At 41.2% G+C, this 13,857-nt stretch overlaps 1 protein-coding gene across 7 annotated transcripts in view; it reads right to left on the bottom strand.

Annotated features, from left to right (window-relative positions):
* The window catches only part of atp2b2 (ATPase plasma membrane Ca2+ transporting 2), a 933,917-nt gene that overhangs the window by 42,804 nt on the left and 877,256 nt on the right, over positions 1 to 13,857 (bottom strand). For all 7 annotated transcript variants that reach the window (XM_072280310.1, XM_072280309.1, XM_072280312.1 and 4 more), the window contains one exon: positions 4,639 to 4,830. In XM_072280310.1, the coding sequence (XP_072136411.1) occupies positions 4,639 to 4,830 (192 nt within the window). The remainder of the gene's footprint in view (positions 1 to 4,638; positions 4,831 to 13,857) is intronic.

Here is a 13,857-nt window from a genome sequence, read left to right as displayed (position 1 = left end):
GGAGGTATACAGATATACTGATCATTGTCAACAGACATAAGAAATAATCTGAAAGGATAATGGATGGTGATCAACAATAAAGAATGCTGATCTTTGTCTCATAATTAGTAAATTGATTCACCTATCCTGAGAGATAGGCAAATTGGTTTATTACTGTCACACATACAGATGTACAGTGAAAAACTTTACATCTGTATGCCATTTATACAGATAATTTCATCACATCAGTGCATGAAGGTAGGACAAGGGAATATTGAGAATTAAAACAGTACAAAGGAGTAGATCTGTAGAAAGCAACTTGCAAGGAGTTGCCATGGTCTGCAGCATGCTTTGAATTCAAAGGACAGGAAGTTATTGGCTAGTTATGAAGAGACTTGACAAGACCAAAAACACCTTCTATTCACACACCTATCACATCTAAAGTATCTGTACACTTGTGGAAACTGCACCCTTCATCAAGACAGATGCTGCCTGGCGCCTTCTGATTTCTTACAACAGAAGTGATTTGCCATTGTCTTCTTCTGGGCAGAGTCTTTACAAGACAGGCGATCCCAGTCATTATCAATACTCTTTAGAGATTGTCTGCCTAGCGTCAGTGGTCGCATAACTAGGGCTTGTGATCTGCACCAGATGCTCATGCGACCATCCACCAGCTGCTCCCATGGCTTCACATGACACTGATCTGGGGGGGGGGGTGGACTAAGCAGGTGCTACACCTTACCCAATGGTGACCTGCAGGCCAGCGGAGGGAAGGAGCACGTTACACCTCCTTTGGTAGAGACGTATCTCCACCCCACCACTCAAGGGTTAACAGTGTGCATTTGAACCTTCAGGAATAGATGTTTCACAGCTGAGCGAGTTTCCTACCATGGAGGTGACAATGGAAACATACAAGTCAAAGAAAAGTTTCATTCGTAAGGGAGAGCAAGAAAACATTTTGGCAAGATTAATTAACATACAGACCTGATGGAATTAAGAACTTTCAAAATCATTGTTATTACAAAAATCAAAGTTGTGCAATGAAAATGAAATAATTTCCCACAGATTTTCAGTTGGAAACAATACAATTATTCATTGCCATTCCCTGTGTTTAACGCACCTTAAAGTAACTGAGTGGATTAACCAGCTATTGTCCCAAAACAATTTACAGAGTCCAGTGGTTGGAAATGAATGCCATATTATTCTGAGAGATGCTCTACCGATAAGAATATTCAGACTGGGATGATTAGCTGTTTGTTCATACAGCCCCTTACGTTGTCCTTCCCTTTCAATAGATAATGGCTGATCTGATTGTTGGCATTAACTTCACCTTCTTGCCTGATCCTATCATCCCTGGTTCTTTAATGGTCCAAATCTACTTCAGGCTTGAATAATCTTTCAGGGAACACACAAACAGTTAGCACCAACAATGAAAGCAGCTTCTTTAGGACATAGATATGGAAGGTCACTGCACTTCAGTTATAAAAATAGGCAGATAACAGCATTGATTTCCCCAACGATGAGCTGACTTCACCAACAGAATGTAAAGGAAAATTGAATGAATGAGAATAGAGGCAATTACCTTCAATGTTACAAAGTCATTGCTTTCAATGTCACAGTACCTCATGCCTTATATATAGCAATCTAACCAGAAGAGACTTCACAGTTGAACTGTAAAGGTAAATGCATTGAGCCCAAGATATAAATAACTGCAGTGACAGTTGTTGCAAGTCCCTGGGGTAATTTCTAAATAATGAAAAATGAATGAAGAATTAAATTAAAATTCCCAAGCCTACTGACTGAAATAGAGTTCTTCTCATTATCTTATAGCTCAAACAGAAGCAATAAATTGAGGAAAAAATTGTTGGATTCTTAACAGTTCAGCTGTGCTGAAATCCCCATTTTACAACTTCGAATGAGGAATGATCAAAGCTCTTAATTGTCCATAACATCACGCTGGAAATTAATTTAATTTTACTCACAAAACATCAAAATCAAAATTTGCAGCATTGAATTCCTCAGAGAAATATCTCTGCACTAACTGCCCTTCAGTAAAGCCACCGTCAGTGTGTACTTACTCAGGTGTTGAAAGCCTCAATATTGGCAGTAATTCAAAATACCTAAATGAAGACCACGATAAATAGTCCATTTGTGTTTCCGCCTAAACGTGCCAATTAATAATTACATGGACTCTTTCTCCAAAATTAGCAAAGGCTCAAGGAATTGGTCTGTGTGTTGGTGGCTGTGTGGGATGTTAGCTAAACTTCTAAGGTACAGTAAAGAAGAAAGAAAGTGAGCACTTTTTTACAGGTAGAGATACACTGGCAATCACAAGTGAAGATGAAAAATATGTGATTCACCAATGGCCCACACAGCCATTTTTCTTATACATAAGAAAAAAGGATTGAGAATCTTAATTCAGGTTTGGTTTGTACCGCAATACCCATGCTGTCACTAATTACATGTAGGGAAACTAAACGAATGGGTCACCTTGCAGGTAAAGCTTTTGCGTGAATAGCTCCCTGAATGTAAGGCAAGCACTCCCAAATTAAAGGCAGCGTTGCCACTCTGATCCTCACTTTCATACCTCAATTACATACAATCTCCTTCACTCTTGTGCGATGGTGGGGGGGGGGGTCTTTGGGGTTCTGAAGTTTCCATCACTCATTCTATGGGGTTTCTTGTTTCACAGATGTCTGTGAAGAATACAAATTTCAGCTTGTATACAGAATACATTCTCTGATATTAAGCTGAACCATTTGAACTCTTGGCTCTTGAAAGCGAATAATCTTTGTTTATAGCCTGTAGTCTGATGTACCACAATTAGACTTAACCCTTGATATTTCCCATTACTTTATTCCCTTTCCGTTCACAGACTACCTGCTCACTGAGTTAATGATAATTATAAACTGAAGATCTCTCAGCATTAGTCATCCCAGCAGCAAAATTAATCTTCTTGTCACATTCTTTGGTATAAAGTTATTGTGTTCTTTGAAAACCTGTTTCCTCTTAAATTTTTCTCTGCAGCTGGGGGAATTGGTGGCTGTCAGTCATGTGGGAGAGTTTTGAAAGTGGAAAAGACATTGCGTTGGGGCAGTTCCACTCCCTCGTCCTCAGCAGTCCGGGTCCAGTGGTACGAACAAGTGTCACAAACTGGGGTCTTCCTCGGTTATAGTGGATGACTATGACGTCCTCGGTGTCTTTTCACCCCCTTCACTCTCCATGGAGCATTGCAGAACCGTCTTCCTCATCATTGGATCTCACTGTAAATCTCATTCACCCTGTCCGCCAGAGCCGACTTCGCAAGCTAGGACGGGCATGTGCCTGTCTCACCGGGGTACCAGGCTGCCGGCTACCCTCCCCTGGTTTCGCCTGTTTAACAGGCTGTGGCCGCTGTCGCATGCAAACTGCTACTTGGAGTCACAGGTGAGAGCTGAGTGTTCGGTGGGGACCAAAGGTGAGTGATCTGCCCTGGAATGGATAACAAGCTCTTTCACCAGAGATGCTGCCCCCCCCCCCACCTCCAGACACCCAGTACAAATTCAGAATATAATTTAAATATAAAATTGGCCACAGGCCACCTCACTGCTCACATGCATAATTATTGTGCCAACTTTTAATATCTTGAGGCAGTCTATTCCTTTTGGAAACTCCCTGTTAAATAGTACTTATTTTTTCTAACTGTGGTGAAATCAGTATTTTACAACTTAGAATGAGGAATGATCAAAGTTCTTAGTTGTCGAGAACATCATGCTGGAAATTAATTTTATTTTACTCACAAACCATCGAGATCAAACTTTGCAGCATTGAACTCCTTAGAGAAATATTTCTGCACTAACTGCCCTTCAGTGTATATTTATTCAGGCATTGAAAGCCTCAATATTGGCAATAATTCAAAATATTTAAATGAAGACCACTCTGTTACTGGTTTGAAGACAAGGTCATCAAGAATGCTTTTGGCACATTGGCCTTTATAAATTAATGTATTGAGTACAGGAGATGGGATGTCATGTTGAAGTTGTATAAGATGTTGGTGAGGCCTAATTTGGAGTATTGTGTGCATTTTTGGTTACCTAGCTACAGGAAAGATATAAATAAGGTTGACGGAGTACAGAAAAAAATCACAAGGATGTTGCTGGGTCTGGAGGACCTGAGTTATAAAGAAAGATTGAACAGTCAGGACTTTACTCTTTAGACTAGAGAAGATTGAGAGGAAATTTGATAGAGGTATACAAAATTATGAGGGGTATAGATAGGGTAAATGCAAGCAGGTGCTTTAAGAGTGAAAGGAGAAAAGTTTAAGGGGAACATGAGCAGGTAACTTCTTCACTCAGGGGGTTGCGAGAGTGTGGAACAGTTGCTAGCACAAGTGGTGGATGTGCGTTTGATCTCAACATTTAAGATAAGTTCGGATAGGTACATGGATGATAGGGGTATGGAGGTCGATGGTTTCAGTGCAGGTTGATTGGAGTCGGCAGTTCAAATGGTTTTGACATAGACTAGAAAGGCAGAAGGCCAGTTTCTGTGCCTTACTTTTCTATGACTCTATAGCCCGTAATTGTTGATGAGTTACATAACACAGCATTGTCTGCTGATCACTGACCTAAGAAGCAAGCCCTTTCGAGCTTTGAGAATGTGTATTCAGAAATAAACCCTCACCTGGGTGATGCATGCTCCAGTAAAGGCCACAATAACCGCAACAACATTCACTGTGAGCTGGAACTGCAGGAACTTGGAGATGCTGTCATAAACATTTCGGCCCCACATGACAGCCTTCACAATGCTGCTGAAGTTGTCATCAGTCAAGATAATGTCAGAGGCTTCCTTTGCCACATCAGTGCCTGCAATTCCCTAAAATACAGCAAGAAAAATGTTAACCAGCATCTCAGCTGTCAGAAATATCATTGAAAGACAGATTCCAGGGAATAGAATAGTAACACAAGTACAATGAATTAGTTATGCTCCATAATTAACACATTGTTATTAAAACTGCTTTGAACTAACAATTAATATGCTCTAAACATGAAAAATTCTGCAGAGGCTGGAAATACACACTATATACTGGAGGAACTCAGCAGGTGAGGCAGCACCCATGGAAATGAATAGAGAGTCAATGTTTCAGGCCGAGACCCTTCTTCTGGACTAGAAAGGAAAGGGGGAAGATGCCAGAATAAAAAGGTGGGGAGGGGAGAGGAAGGAGGATAACATGCCAATCTTTAACTAGACTGAAATATGTTGGTGTTCATAGGGACCTGGGTGTCCTTGTGCACAATTCAGTGAAAGTGATGCAGCCAGCAATTTCAAAAGCAAAAATTATTGCCTTTACTTCAAGAAGATCTGAGTACAATAGGAAAGATGTCTTACTGCAGTAATTTGGGCCTCTGGTTCTAGAATACTTTGTACAATTCTGGCCCCTCTACTGAAGGAAGGATATACTTCCACTAGAGCAGGGGTTTCCCAAACAGAGGTCCACGGATCCCTTTCTTAATGCTATTGGTCCATGGCATAAAAATAGGTTGGGAACCCTTGCAATAGAGGATTGCAACAAACAGTATTACAAACTGATTGTAGGTACAGGAATTTGAGCAATGGGAGATTAAGTAGACTAAGCCAATACACTTTAAAGTTCAGAAGAGTTCAAGATTGTTTATTGTCATTCTTCAGTATACAAGTGAAAAGAGCACAAAATAATTGTTACTCTGCCTCTGATGCAGCAGATTAGAAACACACAATAAGCATAGAGAACACAATAAAAAAAGCAACGTAAGCATAAGGCAATCCTATAAAACACAATGCACAAGTAGCTGTATGCGTGAGCGATGAAGAGACCATCCAGATGCTTGATTTGTAGATACTGTGAAGCTCTCCCAGTGCACTAATGGCATGAGTGCTCAGGGTCAGGTCAGGTACTGTGGCCGGCACTTAATTGAATGATGTTCAGTTATCACAGAACTGTGACTGCAAACCACAAAACAGCTTGTGCACCAGTCTTCGTTGATGTGTACACACACACACACACACTCTCTCTCTCTCTCTATGCCTCTGGATTGAGGTAATCTCAATGAAACACACAAAATTATTAAAATTATTACAAGAGTTTGACAGCACAGATGCTGGTATGCACAGATGATGTTTCCCCTTCAGTGGATTGAACAGAACTGAGGATCAAAAGGCTCTTAAATTGAAGGGCCGGTCATTCAGGCCTGAGATGAGAATATATTTCTTGATAAAGACAAGGTGGTGAATCTTTGGAATTCTTTATTGTAGATACTCAGTTGCGGAATATATTTGACAGAACTATAGACGATCCAAGAGGGCCACAACCTTGATGAGACCTGTGTGCCTCAGTGACCAGGAGAGCTATGTTGGCTGGTGTCAGGGCCTTATGCTTTGACTCTTGCCAAAAGTCAGGTGAAAAGGTAGAATCCAGACTAAGAGTAGTCCACCGACCCTCCAGGTTTGGGGAGTTCAATGCAGGACTAACAGCCCTGACTGGAAAAACAAAATTGTTACAGAAACAGTATATATATATCTGTGTGCGAAGGAATTCCTCATTCTCTACCTGTGTCTTGCATGACTGACAGTAGTGAAGACTGAGAGGAAGCTACAGAGACAATGAAGGAAGCCCAGAACACCACCAGAGCTGGAGGCCCTTCATTGCTGCTCTAAATGCTGGTAGGTAAGTAGACTTTGGATATTAAGCAAATGAAGAGATATGGGAACTGTGCAACAAGGTAATGATGAAGTAAAGTTCAAAGATCAAAATATATTTATTATCAAAGTACGTAGATGTCACCACATACAACCCTGAGGTTCATTTTCTAGCAGGCATACTCAGTACATCCATAATAGATGAATAATCAATGAAAGACTGCACTAACTTGGGTGTTCAACCACTGTGCAAACACAAAAAGAAAGAAGAAATAATAAATAAATAAGCAATAAACATCAAAAACATGAGACAAAGAGTCCTTGAAAGAGAGTCCATAGGTTGTGGGAACGTTTCAATGCTGGGTCAAGTGAAGCTGAGTGAAATTATCCCCTTTGGTTCAAGAGCCTGATGGCCGAGGGTATTAACTGTTTGTCACCCTGGTGGTGTGAGTCCTGAGGCTCTTGTACCTTCTCTCTGATATCAGCAGTGAGAAGAGAGCATGGTCTGGGTGGGTGATGGATATGGTTTCCTGCGGCAATGCCTCATGTAAATGTCCTCAATGGTGGGAAGGGGTTTACCTCTAATGGATTCATGAGTACCCATGAGTAAAATAGTAGTAGAATGTTTAAAAAATTCATAATGCAATTAAGGAGAGACAGTATGGTCTTACAACAAGGAAATTGAGCTAATTTATTAGCTTTCTTTAAGACTGTAACAGCATGGATATTATAGTGTATTTGGATGGTGCCAGATAAAATATCACTACACAAGCTAAGAGCTCATGTTTTGGTGATAATACTTGAGCATGGATAGGCTGCTCATTTTCAGGTTGGCAAGTTGAAACAAGCATCATTGAGCAACAAGCAACAAGCATACAATCTGTATCCAAAGCAACACACACAAACTGCTGGAGGAACTTAACAGGTCAGGCAGCATTTATGGAAATGAATAAACAGTCAGCGTTTTGGGCCGAGACCCTTCTTTGGGATTCATATGTAGGTCGGTTGTGGTAGTTAATAATGGCATTCCTATGCCACTCCCACATGGGAGGAGTTCACATGTTATACAAGCAGCTTTATCAATAAAGTTCAGTTGAATATCCCACATGCTGGCCTCTAGGTGTGGGCTCTGCACTAACCCCCATTATCGAACACAACAAGATCTGTATCTATAACATGGATGGAGGGAGAGTGCATTACAGTCACTTTCACTGCCAGTCCAAAGATAGCTGGTAAAGAAAGTTCTGATGAGGTACAGAGTCTGCAAAGGAATATTGACAGACAACATGAGTGGATAAAAACTTGGCAAATGGTGCATAACAGGGGGAGGAACAGAAAAGCAGAATCTTGTTTAATATAGACATCACAGAATGTTGATGCTAAAGCGATTCCATCTTAAAACACAGAATGTTAAGATTAAGGTACAGGAAGTAATTGGGTAAATAAAAAAATGTTACCATTTATTCAAAGGGAATATAATATAAAAATAGTTAAATCTTTCTACAAACATGCAGGACATTAGTGAGACCACAGCTGGAGTACAATACACATTGGTTGGTCTCCTTGAGGGATTTAATTGCATTGGAGACACATCAGACAAGGTTCACAGAGTTGATGTCCAATATAAAAGATTGAACAGGGTTGTAACTCTTCTCACTGGTGTTCAGGAGAATGAGAAGTGATCTTTACAGACATGTAAGATTCTGAGGGAGGATATCTCCCCTCAAGGGAGAATCTAAAACTAAAATGTATAGCTTCTGCATAGGACATGTCCACTTAAGTTAGAGACAAGAAGTCATGAATCTTTGGGAAGTTATAGGGGTTTGATTTCTGAATATATTCAGAGCTGAGATGAACAGAAATCAGACTATTGGGGTGTCAAGATTTACAGTCAAGGCAGGGGAGATCTGATCAGATGTAATCCAATTTGAATGTAGCCTCCTCCTGTTCCTACTCCTTACATTCAATCCTTACAAGATTTCAGTCGTATTTTTATACAATTTCTTTTTAAAAAGTGCTTGCTTTTGATTTATTCAGGGAAATCTTTGAACATAAAATTACTCATGATTTGTTTATAGTCTCTCCAGAAATCCTCTATAGAATTAACACCATGTGCCTTTATACATAATGGATCAAGCTGCTGCTACACATGTTCTATGTGTTCATTTTTGTCCTGTCAATATTTCACCTCGGGCTGGCACAACTTTCATCTCACTTAATCTTCTTCCCATAGACATAATTGTTTCTAAAATTTTCCTTCTCACAAATCTGAATTAGAAATTAGAAAGTAGCAATTTCCCTCAAGAAAGGCTTTACAGGGGAAAGAATCTAAAACAAAGCAACTACTTGACAAAGAGTAGTTCTTTCAGCCTATAATGAAGTAAAAAGGGAAAATCCTATTCTTTAAGCACACCTTGTTTAAAAGATTAACCAGAGAAAGCATGACAGTTTCAACACTATTCCTGGTGCACATGAATCCAACATAAATATAGCCATAATTTCATGCATATTGGTAATCTCAGGACAGGAGGCAACTAGCAGCTTTTGCTGAAGCCAAACCAGGCTTTAAACATTGACCTTTCCTCTTCCTTTCCAGTCCTGAAGAAGGGTCTCAGCCCAAATCATCGACTATTTATTCCTCCAATAGACGTTGCCTGACCTGCCGAGTTCCCCTAGAATTTTATTTGTGTTGCTCTGGATTTCCTGCATCTGCAGAACCTCTTGTGTTTGAAAAATGACCAGCCACTGAGGATACCACCCCCTGTCCTGTCCAACAGCCAAGAACTCTTACTATCCTTCCTTGGTCCAGCCAAGGTATGCACTATGAAACATGAAGGCACACACTCAACAATTCAGGAATAGCTTCTTTCCCTCTGCCATCCGATTTCTGAAAAGACATTGAACCCATGAAACACACACAAAAATTGCTGGTGAACGCAGCAGGCCAGGCAGCATCTATAGAAAGAGGTACAGTCGACGTTTCGGGCCGAGACCCTTCATCAGAACTAATTGAAAGAAGAGATAGCAAGAGATTTGAAAGTGGGAGGAGGAGGGGGAGATCTGAATTGATAGGAGAAAACAGGAGGGGGAGGGATGGAGCTAAGAGCTGGAAAGTGATTGGCAAAAGGGATACAAGGCTGGAGAAGGGAGAAGATCGTGGGACGGGAGGCCGAGGGAGAAAGAAAGGGGGAGAGGGGAAATCCCAGAGGATGGGCAAGGTATTATAGTGAGAGGGACAGAGGGAGAAAAAAAGAGAGGAAAAAAAAGGGGGAAAGAAAAATAAAAAATAATAAAAAATAAATAAATAAAGGATGGGATATGAAGGGGAGTTGGGGCATTAATAGAAGTTAGAGAAGTTAATGTTCATGCCATCAGGCCATGAACCCATGAAGACTATCTCACAACTTTTTATTTCTATTTCTGCACTACTTATTTAATTTAACTATTATATTTCATGACATATGCTGATGATACTAAACCTGATTCTGACTCTGATTCATGTCTTTACCTCTAGTACTCCCCATTGGCCTTCCTTGTTCTCAACATAAACTCAATCTAATTGCTGAAGAACAAATATGCAAGCATTATCATCAATTTCCAAATGTTACCTTAATGACCAAGAAAGAAGAGTTCATTATCCTATCATATTAATATAAATACACAAATAAAACATGGGCCATCAAGGATTTTGAAAGTTTGGTCACAATTAGATACCGATCACTAGAGGGTGCTCAAATCTTATCAGATGATGCTACTTGGCTTGAGATTGTTTCAGGATTTGAGTTACTTAGTTGTATTCCATATAGATTAATGGATAACTGACATCCTACTGGAGGACTGAATGAGGGTGAACAATTAAACAAAGCTAGTCACAAAATTGTTCAATCAGGAGTACTAGGCAAGACCTACTGTAATTTCCTCAACCATGATCTTTTGGAAACTCTTAAATTCTGTGGGGTAGATTGTACAGTCGCTTAAACAAGTATATTAACTGCAGTACAGCACTAGTCAATGTAATTAGTTGCACAAACTTAGACCATAAGACATAAGGGTAGAATTTGACAAATTGGCCTTTCAAGTCTGCTCCACCATCCCATCATGATTGATTTATTTTCCTTCTCAACCCTTCTCCTGCCTTTTTCCTGTAACCTTTAACAACCTTACTAATCAAGAATCTATTAGCCTCGCAATATATCCACAGCTGTCCATGGCAACGAATTCCACAGATTCTGACTAAAGAAATTCCACCTCATCTCTGTTCTAAAGTGATACCTCTCTGTTCTGAGGCTGTGCCCTCTGGTCTTAGGAAACATTTTCTGTACAGCCAGTCTGTCAAGGCCTTTCATGATAACATCATCCTTGTTGCTGCCACTGAGTCAGCCGGCTCAGACTACCGCTGTTCATTCCAAGATGGTGTTGCCCCGAAGTCAGTCTCGCAACATCTCTGCATCTTGAATTCATCCTCTAAGGCGACCTATCATCTCCTCCACTGAATACAGCACTGTGCAGAGTTAAATGTAACCACTGAGGTAGCACATGGATGGACAAATGTGCAAGGAGACAGGTACAAAGAAAATGCAGAAGGCTGAATCAATGTAGAGCCGGGGACTCTACATTTACTGGTGGGTGCTGTGTTTCAACTTTTGGATTGATATGCACATTAAGCCGGTCAAACGCAAGAAGGAAGGCAAGGTGAGATTTTGTTGGTAATCTGCTAAATGAGGTTTTAGCCACTACAATCCACTTTGACAGCTTTTCTACAGATGACGGGGGCTGAGCAGAGAATGGAATAATTATTTTGCTTCCCTTCAACGACCCCCTCCTTCTCTTCTTCTGCTTCTGCTCCTGAGCTGCTTTGGGATACAGCTGGTGGAAGCAACACCTTTTATTCCACCTGGGTAGCCTCCAACTTGATGGCATGAATATCGACTTCACCTTCCAGTAAACAAATTGTCCTCCCCTGCCCTCTATTCCCCACTCTGACCTTTTACCTCTTCTCATTACTTTGCCCTGGGTCCCCTCCTCCCTCCCTTTTTTCTATGGTCCACTCTCCTCTCGTATCAGATTCTTTCTTCTCCAGCCTTTCCCCACCCACCCAGCTTCACCCATCACCTTCCAGCTAGCCTCCTTCCCTCCCTCCACCTCTTTAATCTAGCATCTTCCCTCTTCCTTCTCAGTCCTGAAGAAGGATCTTGGCCTGAAACGTCGCCTATCCATTCATTTCCACAGATGCTGCCTGACCTGCCGAGTTGCCAGTATTCTGTGTGTGTTGTAGTGGAAGGGCTGTCATTTCACACAGCAAAGGTTCACACAGCATGCTGAAAATCACCACAAATCCAGGCTGCAGGTTTGTTGTGTCAGCATTCAAACGACCTGCTCCATCATATTCCATGTAGCAGTATCAGCCTGCAAATATCTATGGAGATCGTGCTTCCAACGAGATTCTTGCCATTCACTAGCCATCCCCTGGATTTTAATACTGGCTTGAATCCAGATGCAAAAGCAAAATAGTACAACCATGGCTGACAAAGGATGTCAGAGCTAATGTAAAAGCAAAAGAGGGGGCATGCAACAAAACAAAAATTAGTGGTAAGGCAGAGGATTCGGAAGCTTTTAAGAATCTACAGAGAGCAACGAAAAGAATCATGAGGAGGAAAAGATGAAATACGAACACAAGCTAGGAAACAATATCAAAGTGGATGATAAAAGCTTTTACAAATATGCAAAAAATAAAAGAGAAATGAGAGTGTATACAAGACCACTAGAAAATGGGGCCAGAGAAATAATAATGGGGGACAAGGTGATGGCTGATGAACTAAATCAGAATTCCTGCATCAATCTTCACTGTGGAAGACACTCACAGTGTGCTCAATGTTGAAGGGTGTGAGGGAAGAAAAATGAGTGCAGTTAGGAAAGGAATAGAGGGTTATGGGCTGAGTGCAGGTCAGTGGGACTAGGTGAGAGTAAGAGTTTGGCACGGACTAGAAGGGCCGAGATGGCCTGTTTCCGTGCTGTAATTGTTATATGGTTATATGGTAAAGTGAATGCTACAAGAATAGTGGGCACAAATTACATATGAAGGGAGAGGAACCCCATTTGGTTTAAATAGCTGACAACAGTACTGCAGTGGTATGCATGCAGTCAGTGACGCCCAGTACCAGGGGAAACATACAATCCCATCAAAGCAGGCTGGTCTCTGGTAAGGGAGCATGAAATATATTTATCCCTCTTTTGATCAGACAGCAGCAATAATCTCTGCCACACAGTACTGGAAAACAAACTGTGAAACGATCCAAATATTACCAGCTCCAACAAGGAAGATTCACTGATGATATAATTAGGATCAGAATCAGATTAACATCACAGGCAAGGATAAGGGGAGAAGGCAGGAGATTGGGGCTGACAGGGAAATGGATCAGTCATGATGAAATGGCAGAGCAGACTCGATGGGCCAAATGGACTAATTCTGCTCCTATATCTTATGGTCTTATTCAAGATTCAAGGTTCAAAAAAAACTTTATTGTCATTCTAACCATACATCAGCTCCGCAGGGCAGAATGAGACAGCGTTCCTCAGGGGCAGTGCAATCATAACATAACAAACGCAACACTAAATAATAAACATAACAATAAATAGTAAAACACAACAGCCACATGTCAGTTAAAATCAAGTTATAAGTGTCCAGTGCAAGTTAAAAGTGTCCAAAGCAGAGTCAGGTGGAGCAGCTATTTAGCAGTCCGACTGCCTGTGGGAGGAAGCTGTTTAGTAGCCTTGTGGTTTTAGTTTTGATGCTCCTGTAACATTTGCCTGATGGCAGAAGAACAAGCAGTTCATGGAGAGGGTGTGAAGGGTCTTTAATGATGTACTGTGTCTTCTGGAGGCATTGACTCTGAAAGAGGTCTTGGACAGAAGGTAGGGAGACCCCAATAACCTTCTCTGCTCTCCTAACCACCCTCTGCAAGACTTTTTTGTCGACAGCACTGCAGCTGGAGAACTGGGTTGTGATGCAAAAGGTCAGCACACTCTCAACCACGCCTCTGTAGAATGTAGTTAAGATGTTAGTGGGGAGTAATGCTTGTTTAAGCTTCCTCAGAAAGTGCAATCTCTGCTGGGCCGATTTCACAATCCCAGTGGTGTTCCCGGACCAGGTGAGATTGTCCGAGATCTGCACCCCAAGGAACTCGATGTTTTCCACTCTCTCCACTGTGGAGCCGCTGATGCTGAGGG

Source organism: Mobula birostris, chromosome 16 (genome assembly GCF_030028105.1).
Source record: "Mobula birostris isolate sMobBir1 chromosome 16, sMobBir1.hap1, whole genome shotgun sequence".
Lineage (NCBI taxonomy): Eukaryota > Metazoa > Chordata > Chondrichthyes > Myliobatiformes > Myliobatidae > Mobula > Mobula birostris.
The sequence above is the reverse complement of the archived record's forward strand: the minus strand, read 5'-3'. Positions and strand labels throughout refer to the sequence as shown.